The sequence below is a fragment of the Rhipicephalus microplus genome, chromosome 3 (assembly GCF_043290135.1).
Source record: "Rhipicephalus microplus isolate Deutch F79 chromosome 3, USDA_Rmic, whole genome shotgun sequence".
Classification (NCBI taxonomy): Eukaryota; Metazoa; Arthropoda; class Arachnida; order Ixodida; family Ixodidae; genus Rhipicephalus; species Rhipicephalus microplus.
The window spans coordinates 65,122,622-65,147,814 of record NC_134702.1 but is presented as its reverse complement, the minus strand read 5'-3'; the positions used below and the strand labels follow the sequence as shown (position 1 = coordinate 65,147,814).

Here is a 25,193-nt window from a genome sequence, read left to right as displayed (position 1 = left end):
CACGTCCGGTTCTCTACCCTACGCGGGACAAAAAGAGAGGCAGAAGAACAAAAAAGGGATGAATGCAATCACACGCATGCTCTGGAATGCCCACGAAGTGCACACGTGGTCGCACAGACTGAGAAATGCTTTAAAATAGTTCCGTGAAAGAAAGGACCTATCATATCATAACGAGATGTGGGTTCCAGCTGGTTGGTGTACTCCATGATCAACGACTTCTTGCGCCAAATTCCTCAGACAAAGGATGAGTTGTCCGAGATATTTCACGTTAAACGTAGTTGACCTATGATATGACCAAGGTGCGCACTCATTTGAAATAAAACCGAATATAATTACGATAATTGCAGAATTTTTGAGTTCTCAAGCGACGACATGACTACGGGAGGCACCTTCTATATATTGGAGGCCTCCAGAAATTTTGACCGACCGAGGTTGCTTAACGGGCCGCTAGATCTATGCAGACGGACATTTATAGCATTCTTCCTAATTCTAAAAGTGGCTGCCTCGGCCGGGATTCGATCCCGTGACCTTCGGGTCAGCTGTCGTGCACCACAATCACTATACCTGCGCGGATGGTATACAACCAAGGGCACCGTGAGGTATAGATAGATGGATATGTGGGGTTTAACGTCCCAAAACCCCCATATGATTATGAGAGACGTCATAGAGGAGGGCTCCGGAAATTTCAACTACTTAGGGTTCCATACCGTTCACCCAAATCTGAACACACGGGTCTAAATCATTTTCGCTTGCATCGAAAATTCAGCTGCTGCAGCCGGGATTCGATCCCACGTCCTGTGGGTCAGCAGCCAAGTACCTTAGCCACTAGACCACCGCGGCGGGGTGGTGCCGTGAGGTATAAGACAGCGCTAGTGAAACGCTCTCAAGTGGATGTGAAAATTAGCTAGAAATCTAAACCTTTATGTGATTTTTTTTCATAGACAGCATTGCTTTTCCTACAAAACATTTCCCAATGCAAAACGTGTTTCTTTTCTTTTTCTAGAAAAAAACAATGACATTCAACTTGACGGAGAATGGCGCGCATCTGCGGCCTAAAAATAAATGATGCACGCGTACGGGAGGTTCGCATGCCCGCAAGGTCAAATTCGTAGGAAAGGTCAAGCGTTTGTTTCGCACAATGCCAGCGCTCTTTTTTTCTACGTGCCCAGCCGCGGCGGTCCAGTGGCTAAGGTACTTGGCTGCTGACCCGCAGGCCGCGATATCGAATCCCTGCTGCAGTGACTGCTTTTTTGATGGAAGCGAAAATGCTGTAGGCCCGTGTGCTCAGATTTGGGTGCACGTTAAAGAATCCCAGGCGGTCGAAATTTCCGGAGCCCTCCACTGCGGCGTCTCTCATAACCTTATGGTGGTTTTGGGACGTTAAACCTCACATATCAATCAAACTTGTTTTATACGTATAAACTTGCTCGGTCTGTCTGGTCTGGCTAAGACAGTTTTGTGCAGCAGTTTCGCATCCCGCATCTTCGCGAAAATTCCGCGTCACAGGAAGCGTATAATCACTCGACGCAAGAAAACAAAAAACAACCTAATTGCGAATACACGGCGATGTTATCGAGCTGTTGTCCCTGCGTTCTCCTGCATTTGATCCTCCGGAGATATCTTATCTAGTAAGCAAAGGTCGGGTCATATTCATTTGTGCCTCAAAGACGTCGCGTAACTAACGCAGAACTCGCTTAAACGAACGTCAGGGCAAGGATAAGAAAGGCAAGAACATAAATGTCTCGCTCGTTTGATACGAAACATATCGCGGTCTGAGCTCTTAGCCTTGTTGATATGTCAGATACCATTACTAGCATTCGCCAACACTTCGCGACCAATTTCATTAGTGTCACGTTACGCACATTGATGGCGTTGACGCGTAGCAAAGGCTGTCTATATTTTTAGGCTGAAGGGTCAACCGCGTTGCATAGGAGCCTGTAGCTGTAGAATAAACTACAAAATACCTGCCTGTATATTGTAAAAAAGGGAAAGAAGAGTGCAAGTATTGTTCACTTTACTCCTTTTGCCCCGACTTCAATCAGCGACGAAAAGTATGCATTTCCTTACAAGCGGCACGTCTGTTGGCTTGCGTGACGGTACCGTGCCTCCATCTTCGTCCGGCAACATACAGATGGCTCTCAGCGATTGTCAGACGGTATTCAATAATATTGCCGATGCTTCATAACAGTCAATAACAATCAAGAGCGATACGAGAGCGTGAACACCACAACTCATCTTTCATATTTCAAAACCAAGCAGGAGTAAACTGAGTGTGATTGAGGGAGATTTCGAACTGTCCTATGGCAACCTGTGTCCTAACAGTAATTTCACTTAAGTCGGACATTCATATGAGTTACGTACACTAATTCAATCGGTGTTGATTCACTGAGTTAGTGAGTGAGTGTTTAGTGTACAACAATATTTTGCACCGTAATTGCATTGGAATCGATCCTCCATAAGAAAAAAAAAGTGGACCCTAAAGGTTCGCTTTCAGGAGTTGAACGCGACAGCGATATTCTGTTCCTATTGCGTACTTCGAACACATAGTGCATGAAACCTTTTCGAACTTGCTATGCACCCGTACGTGGCCTTCCGGAAACAGGTGCAGTAGCGTGTGTGCCTTTTGTAGTGGGTTACCGGCTTTATACCATGCAGTAATTGTGATAATCGCATGTTCTGACACCCAATTTCGATGGGCGCTTGTACCACGCATTATTACTGAAATTTTTCAAGTTGCATTGTGAAGTATTAATACAGAACGTGTGTGTTTGTAAGTCATGAAAGCCACTTTCCCTGCATTTCTAAGCATCTAAGCAGAGGCAGTTCTTTTCACTGTATTCACAAGCAGAGGCGTGGCAGTGTGATTTTTCAGCATTCTCTACTACTAAATACCTTATCTCTCTACTGCCTGATTCCATGAGGGTTTAACGGAAATTATTTTTTAAATGTCCCTTCATTTAATCATGATGACTGTCTTGCACCGTTTTGGCGCTCTCGATTGGCTGGATTTTATAGTGACCCTGGCAGGAGACCAGCAAGACTGTATTTTAAAGAAAACATATCAAGGTTTATCGAGGTAGCAAGAACAGATGAATGTGTTTCTTTATGGTTCGAAAGGGTAAAAACCCTACTGACTATGAAGAAATTTTAAGGCGTGCTTAAAATTTTCTCGTTTTGCCTCAGATAGACAAGTACTTGCCAACGCAATGCGGCGACTGGATGATCGGCCTCTTTCTGTGCAGGTGCTATTACAGCAACGTCCACGTGCCTCGACAGCCCACAAGGCAGTGAAAGCCCTGCTGTGTTTCCTGAGAAAGACAGGCTTGTGTGAACGCCTCTGACATGCGGTACAGTTCTACACGCTGCAGTGAATTTACTGTAAGTCTCTCCCCCACCCACTTTTTTTCTTTTCCCTCTCTTCCCTCTTTCTCGTCTTTCTTGTCCCCTTCCCTAATCTTCCAGTGTAGGGTAGCCAACCGGATGTCTTTCTGGTTAACTTCCCTGCCTTCTCCCTTTTGTTGCTTCCTTCCTTCCTTAAGGCGTGCTTGACGGCCGCAGTAACTGTTCTGTCATGTTTTTTGTGCATTGTATTATATTTATACCCCCCCCCCCCCTTCGAGTGTAAAATCCAAAAAGAAATAAAAAAGAGGCGTGGCCGTGTGTTGGAAAAACCGCTTTCCACGCAAACAATCCTGGTTCGATCCCCACGCTGCTCCAGAATTTATCATTTATTAATTTAGTTCCATCGTTCTCGAATTTTCGGTCACGCATATGAGGATAATTTTTCGCTGACAATCAACGACGCCGACACCAAAGCCGGAATTTCTGCAATACATGCTCTTTAATGCTATCGCGATGAAAGAAGGATGTCCCGATACATTACTTTTTCGAGCAATAAACTCCGTAGATGATCATCACTGACTAATTACTAGCGCTAAATAAGAACTAGGCAGACTACCTCTTCAATTCGACGGGGCTAAAAAATAGGAACTGAACAAATATTGCCCTTTGGTAGCACAGTTTAGGGCTGGCTAAACAAACTTTTTACTTATACAGTTTTCTACAGCTGAAGATTAGCTACACAATTTGGTGTAACCGCAACTTTTCATATAAAGTAGAACCACTCGATAAGCTCGATATAGCTATTGTGTTTATTATTTATGTTTAATCATAGCAATTTTAAGTGGCGTAATAACAAACATATATAATATTTATATACATTGAGAAATTAGATGAGGAGAAATATTACTTCTGCAAGCATTGTATATGGAATTCGGAAGAGTGTGAAATGAAATATACGCATACCCAGTGTGACGTCAGCCTTCGAAAAAGTCTGCCAGCACGTTTTGTTAAAGTGCAGCAACAGAAGCATGTGCGAATTTTTGAATAAGGACAGCATGAGAAAACACAATGAACCATTTCTCCCACCTTTGCGTGCAGACACCGATCACGTCATAGAGTCCGGTGGCTTACTTCCAACAAGCTTTAGCGATAAGCTATGCAACTTGTACGACACCCATACACGTATAAAAATGCGAGCTTCGTTTAGGATAATAATAATAATAATAATAATAATAATAATAATAATAATAATAATAATAATAATAATAATAATAATAATAATAATAATAATAATAATAATAATAATACTATGATGATGATGAAACGCCAGCAAAGCGCAGAGCTCCAGCATTGTTGCAAGGCGCTTCTTAAGGATATCTACCCGCCTTCGCAACAGGTGGTCGGCGGTAACCGCACGCAGTAGCCATTATATAAATAGATTAACGCTGGTATTATCACACCTGATTGGTCAGAAAAAAGTAACTAACGCCACTACGCGCATGATTCACTATATACATAAACAGAAGGCGATTAGCACTACTTCACATTCTCCTGAAAAGGGAAACCTTCCGTGGAACTTCCTCCTAGACGGCAGTGAATTTAGTACAGTGCATGCACAATGAATAGATAGCGTAGAAATTAGAGTCTTGTGCAGAAGCGGAAAATTCGCCGAAACAAAACGTTCACCGTGATAACCTGAGGCTCTGCCTCCCGGCTGCTGAGAAAATATACTGCCACATCACTTTACGGTGCCGCAATGTGAAATACACTGCAAACAAGGCACAGTGTGTATGGCTGCAACTATAATGACATCTGGACCTACGACAGTGTTTTACGAAGATCACAAAATGAAGCGTAGACGGAAAAAAATAAGGTTTCAACGTGGGAAAGACAGGGGACTAGATATAGGAAGCTTGTTGAAAATTACGTGAGAATAAAACATGCGATATTTCGCGTGAAATTCTCAGGACGATACAATAAATTTACCCAAAAATTTCTGAAATAAGAAAGTTCGGTGTAGTTGTGTTTATTATTTATGCTTAAGCATAACAATATTAATACTGTATTAATTACAAACATATATAGTATTGTATACATTGAGAGGTGAGGTGAAAAGAAATATTTCTTTAAAAAAAGAAGTCTAGAAATGCTAACAATGATAGACGCGATGCTACTAAAAAATCCCGTGAAGTATAGCTTGTTAGCGAAGGAAGCCCACCCTAATTCTCAGTATGACTTAAAGCTCCTCGATCGTTTGTAAGCATGCAATGAACAGGCGCACATCTCCACTCACAGTGCTTTGATCCTTCTTCTTGCTATCTTTCTTTTAATTCCTTGATCTTTACCCCCCCCCCCCCCAGTATTGGGTAGCAAGACTGACGCATGTCTAATAGCCCTCCTTGCCTTTCATTCATTTATTCCGCCCCCCCCCCCCCCGCCCGCCCTTCTTGCGGCTCTTTAAACTAGAAAAAAAATCGTAAGTGGTTTATTGACCCAAAACCACGATATGACAGGGTCGCCGTAGTGAAGGGCTAAGGAAATTTCGAGCACTAGCAGTTCTTTAACGTTCACCTGAATCCGAGTACACGGGCTTGAAGAATATTCACCTTCATCACAAATCTGGCCGCCACGGCCGGGACTCAATCCCGCGGCGATGTGTGAACAGTCAAGAACCTCGATCACTAGACGAACTGCAAGAAAAGCACGGCGCCCGCCTAACGTACGAAAACCCCGATCATAACGAAGAACGTCGTATAGTGTCGATCAAATTCTCCGGATGGTTTGGACCATCCGTGGTTCTCTAAAAACGTGAACTTGCGTTGCACGGTACGCAGACATGTAGCGTTTCGCCTTCACCTAAATTGGATAGATAATCATGGACACATAATCAGACAATTCATAGCCAGATTAATTCTACGTGCATGTCCGCGGTATACCATCGGCTGGTTGCTGGTATATCGACCAGCATCTATCATCTTTTTAAATCCAGTTACTAGTCGTGACTCACTATTAGTTACAGCAAGTACACTGACAAAACTTCCGCTCACCTCTCTTCCGGCGACTCTCTGTCATCTCCGTTGACGTTGGCCGATATTAAATCCGTTTTGCTCGAAGACACGGAGTCGGCATGCGTCAGCGTCTCTTCGGCACCGTTAGTGCCCACGTCCGCGGAAGACATTTCCATGACTGCTTTAGCTGCGCTTCTTACGAAACAAACAGTGTACTACATCCACAGGGTTTGTGGTTGGGCGCGTCAAAAAATATGAATATCAGGCCACGCCGATAGCCACGGATGCTTGGCAGCCGCGGAGCGCAACTGCGCGCGATTCCCCCTACAAAGTGCGCGTTTCTGCCGGGTGCGTCCTTCTGATCGGCCGCTCTTTCGACTCTCAATAGTTATCTCTCTCGCTTGCGGGCAAGGTTGCGGTGGGAGTACGGGGCATTGCATAGATACCCCCCTCTTCCTCCTACGAACTTTCTCCTCCTCGCTCCGTTATCCGGGATCTACGGACGGCTGAGCGAGCGGACCTGTCGGTTGCATAGCGAGCTCGCTGACGTCGTCTATCACGCAGACTGTGCGCATAGTAGTATGCGACGTGTAGCGGGCCCGATGTCACGTCCACTCCGACGGCGGCCGGGAAGGGAATATCGAGACCCTCTCGCCACGCCGACGTCACCGTCGATTCGCGTCTCGGGCGGAGCCGATTACAGACAGCGCTGTGAACGTGCCGAGCGTTGCAACGGGCCGGTGAAAACCACGCCGGCCAACCCGACCAGTTGCGTCGCCGAGAAAGTGTGAAGGAGGATAGGGCTTCTGTATAGAGAGAGAGAGAGAGAGAGAGAGAGGCGAACGCCGGTTGCTCCTGATGTGTATCCAGTGACACCGGAACGCCTTGAGAACGGGCCTTGGTCGTTGACCTGCTTTGCATTTATTTTTCGCCCTACTTTTGCTCCACCGGAGGAAGTAAGCACTGACAGAGCCGGCAACCAACGCTGATGTGAAGCACGCAGTAGAGTTATTGCAGAGAAACCTTTTGATAGCCTCTGGACAGGCCCTTGCTCTTCTAGATATAGCTTTTCAAGGAGGGGGTTGCAGCATGTGTTGCGATGCGGTCGTAAGAGAAGACTATGGCTTCACTAACCGCCTGCCCATCTATGCACCTCGTCGATAAAAACAAGGTCGCACATCCTAACAACGGCTTCGCGGCTGGGTAACGCATAAAATAATTATGAAAGGGCGAATAGCTGAGCACCTATTTGTGAGGATGCCGTAAATAACCATCCGAGGATCCAGATTTAGGATCAGGCTCGGTTAATCGACGGGTTTTCACTTTCTTCCGTTGATTGATGAACGTTAGGTGGTCTATAATTAGACATACAGTTCTGAAATTACAAAAGGGACTTTTGTCAATGAAACGTCACCCTTGGGCGCACTGAAGACAGAAGAACCGGGACTGAGAGAAAGAGCAGCTTTAATGAAGTTTCCTGCAGGCGATTAGGCTCTCCCAGCGCAGATAGGACAAGATTTTATCGGGACGGGGTCAGTATACGTCAGTCTCGGTGTGATGTGATCTTTGAGTTCCTGTTACCTCGCTACCTCCGCAGGATCAAGAGGGCCGAGACTTCCGTATATATTCCTCCAATTCCATGTCGTCTTCTCTCTCTCTCACACACACACATGCACGCGCAGCACAATTGCTCGTTTTGTCCGCTGGGGCTGCTACCGGTCTAACGTAGGTGGGTATACCAGTGTAAGGGTCTAACGTAGGCGCGCCGACACAGCTGTGTAATTAAGAAGTATGAGTTGATCTTTAAGAGTTGAGAGGGAAAGACAGAGATAAGGGAATACAAGGCGCTGGTGCACTACACTGCACTTGTAAAAAGGAAAGGGCCAGTATATATATATATATATATATATATATATATATATATATATATATATATATATATATATATATATATATATATATATATATATATATATATATCAAGCTTTCTATAGAACCATGTACGTCATGAAATGGGACGCCGATGGCGCCCGCATTTCAGTGCTCACTTGTGTGCCATACGATTGCCCTTCGATACACGTCGTGCGTCATCCGCTACCGCATCAGAAAGAACGCTTTATACTGCATGTGGAAAAGAACACGCAACATTTACCGGAAGAACATCCACATATCAGTGAAAGCCGTGATGGAGCACAGCCGCTCCCATACAGTGATCACCATGATTATCGATCTCTTTCTGCATATCGACGAGAGGGAACAATACGTGTTGTGCGTTTTGACGGCCTCCCGAAGCCACAGATGGTTCGTATGGCGTAGATGTATACAGTGCGTGGCGCCCAAATCCTTTCCTAGCTAAGTTAGGAAAGAAATGGCATTCTTCCGAGAGTGACAATAACTGCCTGAACTTAATGTACATGTGGTGCACTGGTCTGTTTCATTTGCCCGCTGTGAAGCTACCCTGTGGGTGACGAGGTCAAGTATACACCCCTCTGCATGCTCATTGCAGCTTTCATTACCTGGTAATCCATGCAATTCAACTCTGAATAAATTCGATGCAATCAAATAATACAGTGAGGCAGCACGTTTTGCAGGACAGACAAAGTTTTCAGGCTAGAAAACCTCCGTTCACCTACTTGTGAACATAAAAAAAAATCCGTCAGGCTTGCTCGGAACGCGCAGCACAGTCACAGCGAAAGCTGAAGTAGCGGCCTCTCGGAGCCTTTCTTAAACACTCCTTGGGTAATTGCTACAAGCATGCTTGCAGGGTACCCACTGCGTCATGAATAATCATAATTGTTGTGTAATAGGCAAGCATTCTTTTTGCCATCCTTCGTCATTCTTCGGAGAAGCACAGTACCCGCTACATACTTGCAAGAAACTTCGTGCAACGTTTTGTACCGTGGCTGACGAAGATGAAGAATTATGCCTGAAGCTTTTTTAAGGTTGGATTATTCGTTTCCATTTATTCAGGAAAAGCATACTAGCACCACCTCTTCAAAAACTGGGCTTGCAATTATCAAAACCTTCTCTTCTTTCATTAGGAGCCTTTACACGGGGTTACAGCCACAGGGATTTTGCATTCGCCGTTCAGAAATACATCACTGCGACTAAACAATTTTTTTGCCAAATTGTGGTCTCACTACTTTTCTTTTGCTCCTTTTTCCCCTTTCAAATTCGCCATTGGCACTTGAAATAACAATTGAATAACTAACGCTTTTTAGGAACGAAGCAATGCAGAAAGTATCGGGCAAATTCACCTCATATTCAGCCAATCCCCTCCTTAGGGTACAAGCCATGCGCAGAAGAACAACAACAACAACAACAACAACAACAACAACAACAACAACAACAACAACAACGACGACGACGACGACGACGACGACGACGATGACCCACTCATTACGTAGTTCGCATTGTGTGACGCCTACTTATCCTTTTGCTGTTCTAAAACGCAATTAACGTGTCTAATATGCACTCTTCCCTGTTAGCCTGTGGCGTTTTTATTTTGTTTTATCTCTTGGTTCTTCGACTAGATGTACAGTTGTAATTTGTAATTGTTTAGAGTAGTCTGTACTGTTCATTCTTATTTTTTCCCGTGTTCATTTTTTTTTGTTCTGTGGTCTAATGTGAAGATGGCAATTTGTATAATTTCTTCCCACTCCTGTATGAGCCTGTTAAGGCTTACAGTATCAAAAAATAAATAAATAAATAAATAAAATAACGTGATACCCCGCCATCAAGCATGCCTAAGGCCAGTTTGCAACGGAGTCTCAAGCACCGGTCGGCGCCGCTCTGTGGTAGAATACTGGGCTAGCATGCAGGCGACTCGTGTTCGAATACAATTGCATCCTTGGTGCTTTTTATTTATTTAGTTAATATTTTCTCACATTGTGTGAAAGTGGTCACGGATACCGGCAGTGGCGGCCGACAACTATACAGCACATGCAGCCCTTGTAGTGATCTCAAAAACATTTTTCGCTGTAAAAGAAAAAGCGGTGAATCCCCCTACAAGTAGCTGCCATGCTACGCGGCGCAATTAACGGAATGCGGTCAAGGCGTATCGCACACCTGCATTGTTTATTACGTTGTCATAAGAGTGAACAGCGAACAGTTAGCCAACAGCAATCAGAGCGCCTATTATGCGAGCAAACACGGTAGGCTTCACACGAGCAACACGCAGTCTTGTAATATACAATTAAGCTGGTAGCGCACACCTATTTATTAATACAACCCAGTTAAACTGGGTTGTATTAATAAATAGGTGTGCACTGGGTTGTACTAAAAGAGATGCATGAAATACATTATTTGTATTTTTAGGTGTAGCACAGTATTTATGACATGAATGGAATGGAATTGAAGCGTATGAAGAAAACTACTGCCGCCATTAGGGACCGAATTTACAGCCTGCGGATGAAGCAACGCTGGATAACCTCATGAATTGGATTCCGCGGCATGACAAGGGGTCCCTGCCGAGCTCTTTTATGCAGCGTTACCGACCCCCCCCACCCCGTCGGGGCGCAACAAAGCTCCAATCAATCGATCGATCAATCAATCAATCAATCAATCAATCAGTCAATCAATCAATCAATGAAATAATCAACAAATCAATCAATTATTTAATGAAACATTTAATTGGGGATTTATTTAACAATCAATTAATTAGTCAATAAATCAATGAATCACAGATCCTGCTAATTTTTTATAGGCTTGCAAGGCTGTATTTGTGTCCTTTGCAGTTCTTTGTTATACGTACAGTAAACAGCGCAAGACATTTTTTTCTTATTTACTTTATTTACTGTATTTTTTGTCGCGCATGCGTCATAAAAGCGAGTCAGCACTGAAGCAGTGGTTGCGAGAGTTAACAAATTGAACGCACTGGCACTGCGACTGTGTAAAGCCTGTACATAGAAACATTACCGAAGCACGTGGCCGTATACTTTGCATGCAGCATTTGATGTCGTGAAGCTGGCTTCGCGTAATCCACGGAAGTTGCACCGGTAAATCCTGCAGTACTACTACACTACTACTACAACTACTAATAATAATAGTTGCCTCCCTCTTTCATCAACTTGTTTTACAGGGCCTCATCAAGCGTGAGTCCCACGGAACGGCTTTCTGCGCTCTTATAGCATAGAGTATACCTTTAAGGTTCTAAATCGTTATACCCACTTTTTCTAAACACATATTAGTTGTTCAAGCTTAACGCCCCAAAACCACCACATGACTACGACGGAAATTTCAACCGCCGAAAGGTCTCTGACGTGCACCTAAATCTAAGCACACGGACCTCAAGCATTTTAGCCTCAATCAAAAATGTGGCCACAGCGGTCGGGATTTCATCCAACGACCTGCGGGTCAGCAGCCGAATGCCTTAGCCACTGGATCACCGTAGCGGGTAAATCCTGCAGTATTCGTGCCAAGTATTAGGCACACAAAAAGTAAAACATAACAGGCCGCCAGAAAAATTGCAAGGACATGTCGCTTCCAGCTCTCGGAAATTCCGCAGCCAGCTGACAAGGATCAAACGCGAGCTTGGCGGCGTTCTATACAGTGTACACACTAAACCGAGTAAATTATTCTTAGCACGAATCTCTATTCTTGACGGTGTTACGTGGTCTGAAGATTATCACAGCGTATCTAGCGGCTGCACCCCGCCTCACTTCTTGCGTTGCTTTTCTTGGAAAAGGAAAAAAAAAAGAACGGGTGGTTTTTACACCGCCGTGTGTTACGCTGACTTGCGCGACTTCAATGCGTGCGCGTTGCGCGGTGTGACATAACGAAGCTTTCCAGAACGCCCCCCGTAAGCGCTACGATTAGCCACAATTAGCCGGAAGCGTCCGTGTACTCGTAAGGTCAAAAAGAAAACAAAAGAGAGAGAAAGAGAAAGAGAAAGACTGACGCCACCGGCACGACTGCGAGCCAGGGGGTTTTTCTTTTTCGGTGTCGCAAGACGCTTCGCTCACGCCGTGCGCAGGCTGTGAATACGCAATCGTTTCGATTGCGTGCGATTGCACCGCTCCTGTCTCGGCTCTGCGGACTACCTGCCGTGGTGATGCCACAGTTCGCCAGCCGTTCACTAGGTGTGACGAGTAGGCCTCCACATGACCGAACTTTTGGATCGTGTAGGTGTTCGTAACCGTGCAAACAGTTACCCATTCAAGAGCAAACGATCATCATTGATTGGTTTATTGATTAATTAATTAAATAATTGATTGATTGATTGATTGATATGTGGGGTTTAACGTCCCGAAACCACCATATGATTATGAGAGACGCCGTAGTGGAGGGCTCCAGAAATTTCGACCACCCGGGGTTCTTTAACGCGCACCCAAATCTGAGCACACGGGCCTGCACAAACGATCATCGTGATAACCAAACATTATAAATACTTGACAAAGCTTATTACAAACATTATCAACGCGTGACAAAACAGGGTGAGTGGCTTGGTGGAAATGCGACCGTGAGAATAATAAGGAACATAAACGTATAACTGCACGAACTCCATTGCTAGCGGGTACAGTTATACTGGTCGGCAGTTAGTAGAAAAGCGCTATAACATGGGTGAGGCACACAAACTCGGCGAAACCCGCTACTGATCACTGATCCGCTAAATGTAAATGGATAAGAAGTTCATAAATATATGAGAGATTTATTAAACCAAAAAGGGTTTTAAATATTTACCTTATTAATAAATAAATAAATAAATAAATAAATAAATAAATAAATAAATAAATAAATAAATAACACAACAGTAGCACATACCCGCCCGCGGGTAGGTGTCACTGTCTGGTGGAAGGTGTTTGATGATAAAGGCGACAGGATTGTGATAATATGTGTTAACCATCACGTCATAGTAGTCAGACCATCTTACCCTCTTATATTAGTTTTGGTTCACGCCTAGTTTAGGGAGTGATCACGAGAGAAGCTCGCAAGCGGCTGGACGGACGGACGGACGGACGGACGGACAGACAGACAGACAGACAGACAGACAGACAGACAGACAGACAGACAGACAGACAGACAGACAGACAGACAGACAGACAGACAGACAGACAGACAGATAGATAGATAGATAGATAGATAGATAGATAGATAGATAGATAGATAGATAGATAGATAGATAGATAGATAGATAGATAGATAGATAGATAGATAGATAGATAGATAGATAGATAGATAGATAGATAGATAGATAGATAGATAGATAGATAGATAGATAGACGCAAAATGTGCTTGCAGTACGCAAAGAAATGCTTCGCATTGAAACCTTGTGAATCATCCAAAAGCGGCTGCATCCACGCGTCTTAACCTAAAATCATCGGTACGCACGTGCAGAACTGAAAATTTTGGGGGAGGAGTTCGAGCCCCTCTCTCCCTGCTGTGCCAGGACCAAGTTTCTTCTGTTAAACTGACTATACATAGTTAATGTTATATGCCATCGAAATATGTTTTGCGTTTTCCCCCCCAATTTTCTGTGTTCGAAAGGTTAAAGCACCGGTGAAGAGGAGCGCGCTATTAACGCAGTGCCCAAATCTGCCCGTTAATGCATCAGAACACATTTGGCTTTTTACTGCTGGTCCTACGCTCTGGAAATTAACACTCTCTGTGATGAACATATAAGGTTCGCGCTGTGAAGATTAGAAGGACCTGAGCGTGTTTAATCCTAAAGACGCCCGTGGATTAGCAGGAAGCACCAGGGCGTTGCTTAAGACTCCCCAGGCTTATGCCTCTACTCCGCCACGTGAGCTGGCGGGAAAAGTATATAAAGGAACGAACATTGCTAAACACTTGCTTTGGAAAGTTTGTGGAGCGGAGCAACGTGGAGATGTCGACCTTCGTTGCGTTGTGAGATGTAGTCTAGGCAATCCCCTACGCGGGTCAACTGCAAGGCCATGTGAGAATGCTGCGACAACGCTTCAAAGAAAAACAGAATGTCAACTCTGAGTAAAGCTGAGCCGAAAGGTAAACAACCAGCGGGAAGGTCTCAAGTTGGCCACACAAGTCCCACCGTCGGATCATTGTGGCATCGCATAAGAGCTCCTTGAAATCAAGGCCAACTGTATGGTGCGACGGAAAGTATTTGAAGACAGAGCTATATTGCAGTAATGTGCAATTGTATTTGTTCCCGAGGCATGGGGGTGAAAATGCTGTAGGCCTTTGTACTCAGATTTGGGTGCACGTTAAAGAACCCTAGGTAGTAGAAACTTACGGAGCCCTCCGACTACGGCGTCTCTCATAATCACATGATGGTTTTGGGACGTTGTCACAGAACGAGCACTAAAAATGGGCGCGCCGCCAAATTCTTGCGATAACGGGCGGGAGAAACGCCGCTAGGTCAAAAAAAAAAGAAAACAAACATCTAAAGGCTCCCCGGGGCGCGCGCTCTCCCCTCGGAAGCGTGGCTTCGCCGACGAACCTCCTCGCCCCACATCGGCGGCCGAGATAGCCCGCGAAAGTTCCAGAACGAAAGGGGCGTGGTCATACCGAGTTGAGTCATCGGCCGCGGAGGGCGTGCCAACCGTCTTGCCCTCTTCCCAGCCTTCGCTGCGTATCGCGCCGACGAAATGACGAGAACCGTCTGGAATGTCGCGCGCAAGGTATTTAACCGAGCAGCCGAGATGAGAGATCAGGAGAAGACGGAGTTAGCGCCAGAGTGCGTAGGGATTCCGCCGTGTAGTCGGCGAAGGTTTGTCCGTAGGGACGAAGCAGGAGATGAAGAGGATTTCCACCTGAGGGGTGAAGGCTCGAGCTACAGGCAAGAGCGTGTGTGTTTACCGCTATCGAGCGAAGACGCGTGGCGACAGCTGCGTGTGTGAAGCCGACGTGTTCGGGCGAAGAAGTTTGAAGCTTGGAGAGTGGCCAATTGAAGGCGCGAGGTTTCCTCGAAGAGAAACTTCGAGGGCGCGGAACGACAACAACGCTGGACTTTGAGTGAGTGATTCTCGGAAGAGTATCATCCAGACTTTTGTTCCAAGAACTTTGGACTGGATAGGTTTCTATCTCTTTAGTCTTTAAGTGTCTTGGTTGTTCAATGCATGCGACTGCATTGTAGAGCGTATCGTTCGTTGTCTGTGTCCGTTGTTTTGAGTGTGGCTGATTGTACGGTGTAGTACGTTGTTTGTTTGGTGACGTATTGTATGTAACTATTGTGGAATGTGCATTCTTGTGTATTGTTTTCGATCTGCCATTTTTGAGAATATAGTATTTGTTTTGCTTATCAACTCTCGGCTCTGACTTGTTCTTTGGGCCACAGCCGGCGTCCGCTGGCGCGCCAAAAAGGACCACTTCAAATTGTCCACGCTTTCGTGGTGTGGTTCGGGGGGTCAATACTTCGGCCCTTGGAATCAGCCCGGCGATCGCCTCCCTAATAAACGGGACATGTGTGACAGACGTAAACCCCACATAACAATATATTCTTCCCGAGGCCTTGCAACATTCATTGAGCCGATGCTGCTGCTTGGATAGTTGACTGCAAACGAAAAGGTGAAGGAAATATATACGCAAGGTATTTCATTCTGAACTTGAAAGCCGGGCCAACAAAGTTTTTTTGCTTGCTCTTATAGGCTGCAGCAAACGTATGTCAACGTGGTAACGTTCTTATAGCAGCGCCTCCTCACGTACCTTTCCTGCGTCATCTTTGTGCACGAGTTCTATATAAGCAAGCACCAGCCTGTTCGTCAGTACATCTTCTCGTAAGGTTCATTTTACAGAGAAAGCCACATTTCCAAGATGCCCTACCTGCTCTGCGTACTGGGGCATGCAGCAATCCGACCGTATGCATAGAGGTATTCGCATGAAGAAAGTTTTTCCTAGATCAGTGTGCTAGAGACAAGGCGAGTGACAGTGCTACTTTCCTCTAAGCTGGCGAGGCAACACTGCTGCCTATTTTGAAAAGGTAGTGCTGCTGTTCAGCAGGGAGGCTACTGTAGCAAGTTTCAGTGATCTTGTCACCAGAAATCTGACAGAACAAGAACGCCCGGCGAAACCAAGGTCCCTAAGAAGGTGTTTGTTACATTACGCCAGCGAGAATACTACTTCCAACGGGTGGTCCCAACTTGCCAACAACGTTTACGGCTCTTCCCGGCCCGCTATATGTTACATGTCACTTTTCCTTTAAATGCAGCCTTCCTTACGACAGGAAAGTGGCCTGTCGGTGCTATAGCCACAAGCAATGTAGTGAAGCGCACACTTGCAAGCGAATATCGTAGACTGTGTCGCCATTATTTGCTTGCAAAGTGAGAAGAAGTGCGCAAGCGGCATCTCTTTGTCGTAGCACCACGTTGCCTAGTAAAAATGGTCACGAGGCCACCGTTACCGGTCCCATGCGGATCGTACACGAATTAATGAAAGGCTTGTAAATACATCGTGTTGCACGCGATACATCGTAAGAACAGGCAGGAACTGTGTGACACGCAAGCTGGAATGTACGTGGAGGGTGCACACACACACACACACACACACACACACACACACACACACACACACACACACACACACACACACACACACACGCACGCACACACACACACACACACACACACACACACACACACACACACACACACACACACACACACAGAAGGCAATTGATTGTTTTGTCCGCTGGGGTGGCTACCAGTCTAGCGTATGCGGCTGATACGATACAAGCCATGGGAAATACAGCGGCTGACGGCCCCTGCCCGCAACAAACGGCATTGGCCGTACACCAAACTGAGAAACATGTTGGAGAGATTGTTACATCAGCGTATCGAGATGTTATCGGAAATGTAGTAGCGTCTATGCTACGTTAATTGAAGTGCTACGAAGGAAAGCGACAACTAAACTGAAAAAAAATGAAATGAATACATCGAGTAAAGATTTTATGTATCACAGGGGAAAGTTCTTACGTGGACAATAGTATGTTGAAGTTCTGCAGCACCCACACAAGGAAATAAAACGAAGAAGTGTCATAGTATGCACAATAAGAAAGAACGTCGCAGCTCTCAGTGGATACCACACATGCAACTCAATAAGGTCAAAAACGCAAGCAATGTCAGTCGTTCAATTGTATTATATAAAACCATTCTACGTAGCAGGTACGTGGCACTTTAGGAAACCAGAACCTTGTCCTATATTGCCTGCCAGACCTGGACATGCATGCAAATAAGCACATTCTTGTTTCTACGTGCTGGTTACGCGACTGTTTCGAACAGGTTTGAACTAACACTGCCCGTTTCATGTCGCTTAGAAACCACTGTTCTGAAGGCTTTCAAATGGTCGAACACCACTCTTCAAGCTTGATCCGAATCCTGGCTGTTCCAAGTAGCGTTACGGAATCACCATACAAAACCGTCAGGAAATCTGTTTGCTTCGGGTTTTTGGTGGCAGATGGTCCGCCGTCGAATAAGAGCCAAGGCTGAAACAGATGATGGGTCCTGGCACGTGCCACTCGTACACGTACTCTAGCAGCGAGTGCTGTTGCGCAAGGTCCATGGAAGTTCAGCGTACACGGGCCACGTCGTTGCCAGATCTCGGAAATCGGCGCTCAGGAGTCGACACCAGAGAGCGTAACGATTGTTTTTCAATGCCTGCGCTCAATGTGTGTCGCATACCGGTATCCCTTTAAGAGCTCTAATTAACTTGGGATTGGTTGCGCAAGCTTCTTCGGAACAATAGGCCTGCGTAGGGCTCCCTATCATAGGGGGTGGCGATGAGATCTTCCCTATGGCGTCCCTTCCTCCCAATGGGGAGGGGTGGAGAAATAAAGTCAACTAGAACGTCGAACCCTGTTCTCGATGAAGACAATCGATATAAAATGATAAGGCGACAGCTGAAACAAGGCGCAGATACAAAACACATACACGCTCAGATCATAACGGCCAATATCCGCATCCGCGTCGGAAAGGTTCTGTGAGGGCATTGAACAGAAAGCTCTGTTATTGTTTTCTTGCAACTGGAAAGCAGGCAGCCTGATCATAATTCTTCACGGCAATCAATTACTTTTACCATTCTCATATTTGAAGATGTAGTTTAATGCACAGCTTGTTCGATTCTTCAAAATAGAGAGAGAAAAAATTTTTTCGGGTGTCATTTGTCGCCAGGACCGATAGCTCCTGCTCAAGACCCAAGAAGCTCGTTTTATAAAGCAAACAACGAGAGAAACGAAATGAAAAGCAAGTGCTCAATTACAGCGGTGCCTTATGGCGTGAACAGCTCGCGTGCACTCGAAAGGTTACGGCGGGTCATTCATCTATTTACACAGAGCACGCACTAACGGAAAACAAAGAAAGTGGCCCACACGCGAAGCTCGACTATAAAATTGGGGGGCTTACAGCAATGCCATCAGGTCAAGCAATATTTCGGCGCAATCTATAATGGAATCTAGAGCGTGTGCTAGAGGCACATGTCCGAAGCAGTGGTTGGGGGAAATATCGAGGGACTGCGCTACAAAGCTAGCAGGGAAAGGACGAGATTCCTATACCTCCCTTATGCATCCAGGCCTCCCACGTCTTCTCTTTCCTATACCCTTATTACCTTCCAACGGTCCATTTTTATGCTGGCTGCTAGTGGTGCGGTTGTTTACTGGGGCATAAAGCGCGGTACCATCTGCAGCCAATGCGAGCATTCTATTCTCGTTAGGCCTCTCAGAGGCACCGCAGACTGCGAAAACGTTCGTACCCCCGCTCACACCAACGGACCGTCGCGCGCGGACCTTATCAGAAGCGCCATAGGAGAGAGAACGCCCTTAGCTTATGACATGTACGGTCTTTCTTCCTTCTCTTGTTTATGGCAAACAAGTATGGGTATACAACGAAGACCGAAAAACGCAGCAGCAAAAGTTTACCGAAAGAGAGACAAAAGCTACGGATAACCACCAGGAAGCTACCAGCTTCTGTGTAGTGTATCACAGTGTAGCCGCCGCTCGCGCCATCTAGCGTGAAAAGAGGGCGAAAAGTGGGCGTGAATGCGTAGCTCTGGAAGCACGTGTACGGGTGAGCTTGCTTACACATGCACTCACACATAAACGCGCGAAACAACAACAACAACAACAACAAAACAAGCTTTCTCCCACAAGCAAACACAAACGTACACGCACGAACTCGTATAAAAGCACAGCTCTCTTTCTCTCTTTCTCTTACCGACTAGAACGGCCTCGGAAGAAGAAGGGTCATGCTCTTGTATCGACGCGAGAGCGGAAGTATACGCCGATGCGGCACAGATAGTGATGTCCACTCACCCTGTCCCATCGGTGTAGTCGCGTTGTTCTGAAACTCTCGTGAGAAGCGTGGTCGCGTCGGAGGACACGTTGGCGGGTGCTGCTAGGGTTGTATATGTGCAACGCATCTTCCGAGTGTGGCATCGTCTGTGTAATTGCACTGGCCGCGCAGCTTCTGGTTGTTCCTGCTTGTTCCACTGGCCCTGTTGATATTGCGCCAGAGGAAGCCAACTTTTCAGACTATGGCTCTTACGCGAATGTAGCACGGCTCTCTAGTGTCCGAGTTCTTCCGTGGCTGTAGCCGCGAAAGCTACGCACGCAGGTAACACTAACCAGTGAAGGTCTAATGGAAAAGAAATCCTTGGGGAAACATACGCGTTCTCTTCGAAGAGGACCCAACGGCCGTAAACACTTTCAAGACCATTACGCGTGCTAACTATGCAGGTAAAAGCGGCTCCTCGATGCATTTGTCGAAGATGGCTTGAAGGCGAAAGTCTTCTCAGTTAATGTGTCGATCGCCCCCCCCCCCCTTCCCCCGTCTCCAGAAAAAGCTTTCAAACGCGATAGCGCTAAAAGAGCTCGTTTCGCAGAATTTGCGGCGTCGGCGTCGTCGGATGTGAGCGAGAAATCACCGTCTTGTGCGAGACCAAAAAATATATATATAGGTATTTACAATTTCTCGATCCGAGTGAGGATCGAAACCAAGCCGTTTGCATAGCAAGCAGGTGTTCTGTTCTACCATGCAGCCACTCTTCTGCTAGTGAATACAGTTAAAATAACTTCCTCTGCTTGAAAATGCAGTGAAAATAACGCTCGTCTTTTGCATGCGCACTCATCCTGTATGCAGGACTCACGATACAACATGAAATACCGCAGTAATATTGCGTTGTAGCATACATTGCCATCGGCCATCGAAACATGTGATTTATCGTAACGACTTCATTGTTTAAAGCCGGCCACCCATAACAAAAGGCACACACGTTACTGCACGTATACCCTTAAGACCATGTGGCGGGTGGATGGCAAGCTCGAAAAGATTAAGCGCGCATAATTACTCATGATTTAAAGGATGCTACCCGTTACACAGTATGCAGCCATATGCGAAAGCTTCACTGGAACAAGCTATATACTTTAAGCTTTATAAATTACATTGTAGTAATCCACGATTTAAACTTCTCGAGTACCACGATACAATAAAAAGTATGCAACAAGTGGTTGAAGTACGCACGACAGACAGGATATCAATATCGCGTTCAAATATCAAAGGCAGAGCTTAAATGTCCCTAAATTTTCGCTTTTGACGTGGTTTTTTTTTTTGCTGGTGGACCTAGACCAGGGTTCTTTTTTTTTAAATAAAGTTGTTCTTTCTCTCTTTCTCTCAAGTTGCTTTCAGCGCAAGGCCACTTCTTACAATATTTGTAGCACGGTTCCCGTTCATCGGAGTCCGGTAATTGTTATGCATCGGTTAAATGTCTCGTCAACCCCACCAGTATCCACAACTTTATTTTTGTACTAATTTGGCGACACCTGCAACAGACTTCTGCAGAGAATCCTGTTGTTTTGTCACACAAATACATACAAAAAAAGGACTTACTCAATTCGCTTTTCCCATTATTCAATAGGGCTTTCGTGCTTTGCAATACAGTAGACATTCTCCCTAGCTCAACCTCAAAACGAACAAGTCGCTGGTCATAAAGAATGTTTGCAGGCTATTTTAGGCGGGTGTGGAGGGGCATGACGTTTCAGGCAGCCTTCTGGAAAATGTGATCAGAAAATTGTATTCACATGCAAATTTCGTGGATGTTACAATAATCTAAAAGGCATTCATGTAAACTTAATATATAAATTATAACTGAAGGTTTACAACACTTAAGCTCTCCGCAGCTAGCTAGTTACAGCGGAAAAAAAAAACAGAGCAGAAATACGCAGACTGTAAGGAACAAAACGAATCTTGCTTCATGTAGATTCGTTAACAATTTACGCACATCTGCGAAATGAATACTGATGATGTGGCGATGCATTGTGGGTGCGATCATGAATCGTAACCTTTTCTCTGGGATACGACTTACAGCTTTTTATTTTGTTCTTGTTAACCATTTGTTCAGTCATGTGCTTTGATTGATGGAGGGTGAAATTTCAATGGTTTTACACTATTGTGACCTTTTATTTTGTTCCGGTTAGTAGCCTTCTGATAAGCGTTTTGTTGTTCACAGATGTTTCAGTTTGTTAGCATAACCCTGCGCTAGACATGCTGTAGACGACGGCCACATGCGGCCATTATGCAATCTTGAGAAACTTCGCCCCTAAAGTATTACAAAACTTGGAAGCAATTGTTAATGGAAGCTACATTCCGCCCAAACTTTAACATTAGCCTCTCAAATGACCAACGCCGAAAACAAGAGACTTCAGGGTGCGTAATCACTTTCAGAGGTAGGAAGACAATGAAGGAACGTCTCGCATTCAGCCGCCACACGTATCCTGCAGTTTTGGCACAAGGCCTATTCTACGCCGGTGCGGCAGACTCCCCCTTTTGAAGTTCCTCCCTCTGGCATCACGTGGTGCGCTCTTGTATTAGTGCATTAAAAGAAGCCGATAACGGGGGGCCGTGAGGACGGCAACTGAGACATCATGTGTATAGGTGCGATTGGAAATGGTGCAGTGAAACCGGTCACACTAAGAGCCTTGCATACATGTTACAAACTGCCGTGCAATGCTCAACGATCGAGCTCCTCGGATCGTGACGCGGTTTGGCTCACTAGATGACGTCACGCTAGAAGAGGAGATTGCTTAAGTCCGGAGTTTCGTTATGTAAAGCCTTAGCATCCGTCAATGTCAATCTTCTCCGGCACTCTAGTTTTCGGTAAACACGGAAGGTACTCGGATCACAGAGTGCTTGCCTTTTTGAAACGGCCGGTACACCTACCTAACCGGTGCGCCAGTCTATATAAACGTTATTCTTTTTCTTAGTTTTTGTTCTCTTGGGTTATCTTGCAGGTACTTTATTTGATATGCTTGTTTCCCACAATGTGAACTGATAAAATTCAGCCTCTCTGAATTTCGCCATCAATTACTAAACGTATTATAGACATGCTTCTTTGCCTTGTCGTTCTTTTAAAGTAATTTTTTTTTTCACTTTAGATCAGTATCAGCTGTTTATACGATACGAAAGAAACCGACACCAACCACCAAAAATAAAGAGATCTAGAAAGAATTGCAAAGTTGAGCAAACTTCTTAAAACAATGCACATTTATCCCCTAACACTATCTGAGCCTGATTCTATCTCGTAATTAGTCGCGTAGAAAGAGCGGCAAGGACTCTACAGCCGCCTCCATTGTTCCATCGAAATAATCCTAGCGTGCGCACACCGCAATAAAATTCACGTCTGCACAAGAAAAAAAAAAAGCGGGACGTTTTCTTGGAGTTAAAGTACCTGCCTACATTGCGCCAAAGTAACACCATAACTCTTTTAAACAACTTAAGACACTGTTGGCAAATGCGGTGAATATAGTGTGCCCTCGTGTCATTCATAGTTTCATCACAGTTCGCCCTTACACTTACTGCAATGAAATACGCGAAGGATTGGGGCGGAGGCCACCATTCGACTGCGTATGCAGTTTGTAGCTCGCTATCCGGCAGCACATCGACGATGGTTGTGAATCAATGAGTGAAGGAAGGACCACATCCTTCCATCAAAGAAGATCAAGATAGTGACGATAACTAGCCAAAGTGTTCAAAACTAATGAACGCATGGTCCGCTGACAGCGACCAGGTGTCGCCACCCAACGCTACATGAAAATTCTCATCTCGTTTACTTCACGTAGAAGACTATAGTAAAGCGGACTGCTTGGTTTTCAAGTTTTCGTCAAGGTGGCGTAGTGCAAAACAGGAGATAGAACACGTTCCTTCGTTGTTACTGTTTTCATTTTCCCACTTTGTGCTACGCCACTGTAAGAAAAAAAGTTAACTTCGGCTGTAGTTTCTGTAGGGTAATATTTTTGTTCAACACCCAAATGCTCTTGCATAAAATTAGTTCACTTAATTGTTTGTAAATTAGTGAATGTATAGTTTCTTGCTATACGGCCACCAGAATGGCTCTCGTTGACGCCAGACGTCTTATAAAACATCCAAGAGTCCGTGAAGAGGTGTAGCCGTATACAGTAAAACACCACTCCTTTGAAGACGGTCACCGCGTTTGTCGTATCGAATTTCTCGCTGTTTTTATTTTCTTCTTTCTTTTCCTTTTTTCTACGTACGCTGTCTGTGTGTGTTTGTAGGACAACGCATACCGCCCACCATGCACCAAGCTAGTATTTCAATCGCAGCTTTGGCGTTCTGCCGAGAAAACAACCGGTATACGGTGGGAAATGACGGTACACAGACACGCTCTGAAACAGCATGGAGTGATACGAAGAAAGGAACGTGGCGGTGGGGACGTAATGCCACTACGTGGTGTGCCCACAACAACATACGAGAGCCTGTAGCTCCACGAGACAGCAACAGCTTGGCTGAGAGGAACCGGAAGCGGAATGGCGCGCTCCCTCGTGAACGTCAGCAAGGACGCGTGCATCGAAGAAAACACGTCTCCGTTCCACGTGCACAGCATGCTCGAGAAGCACGCGTACTTGGCATGCGCATTAACGAAACTGTTACTCTTGGGCTGAGCATGAAGCCAAAGGTATTTGCTGGGATAGGTGAAAGAGTATACACTCTAAAAAAATATCGAGTAAAAAGGATGTCTTTTTGTCCCACAACAATAATCGTCATCAGGCTTGCGTGCGCTTCCTTTCTTGAAAACTCGGCGCTGGCCACTTTCGTATCGAGAATGCAATGTAACCCTGATAATGGGCATGTCGATCGTGACCGGAATGTACCGGGCGTGGGGCGATAGCGCAAGGATGGAACGCAATATAGATGACGATTATTGTTGCGGGACAAAAAGACACCTTTGATTGAAATGTGGGGTTTAACGTCCCAAAACCACCTTATGATCATGAGAGACGCCGTAGTGGAGGGCTCCGGAAATTTGGACCACCTAAAAAGACACCTTTTTACTCGCTCTTTGCTTTAGAGTGTATGCTTTATTTCAAGAACAGTTATCTGGTCAGGATAAGGTGTCGTCTACCAATTATATATAAGCAGTATACATAGATATCAGACAAGCATTCCAAGCTAAACAGGAATTGTACGACTGAGCCTATAATTAAGAATTAAGCGATGTATGCATAGAATGAAGTAACTTGGTAGCCATGAGATAGGTGTTTGTTATATTGTGTCATTACAGCTCATGAAGTAAACTTTGACGCAAAAATTTGGCTCATTTTGGGCACAGCAGACGAAAATAGTATAAACCGACGTCTATAGGTCGACGCAAATATACCGAATCCTCGACGGACCGATGTCCTTTTTTTTATTTCTGAGTGCTGTTATTCCTTAACCTGATATTTTTGAACAGCCTAATCAGGTTGTGATGGCCTGATCGAAAACGAGGAGCTGAAAGTGCGATGACGTGGTTGTCTTCCTCAAAACAACAACAAAAAAAAGAAATTACAAAAAAAACATCGTATGATACGAAACATTCATCATTCCTCGTGGTATACCAGCCCGAAATTCCTTATTGCATTCCACTGCGAGACCCGACAACTTGCGC

General features: G+C 45.3%; 1 protein-coding gene across 2 annotated transcripts in view; it reads right to left on the bottom strand.

The window, feature by feature from the left end:
* Positions 1–25,193, bottom strand: part of Nos (Nitric oxide synthase) — a 421,671-nt gene that overhangs the window by 201,935 nt on the left and 194,543 nt on the right. The window contains exon 1 of one of the 2 annotated variants that reach the window (XM_075889682.1): positions 6,390–6,842. The exons of the other annotated variant lie outside the window; for it this stretch is intronic. Within the exon in view, the coding sequence (XP_075745797.1) occupies positions 6,390–6,526 (137 nt within the window). The 5' untranslated portion in view covers positions 6,527–6,842. Of the gene's footprint in view, positions 1–6,389; positions 6,843–25,193 lie in introns of those variants that run through there. 2 annotated transcript variants of the gene reach the window in all.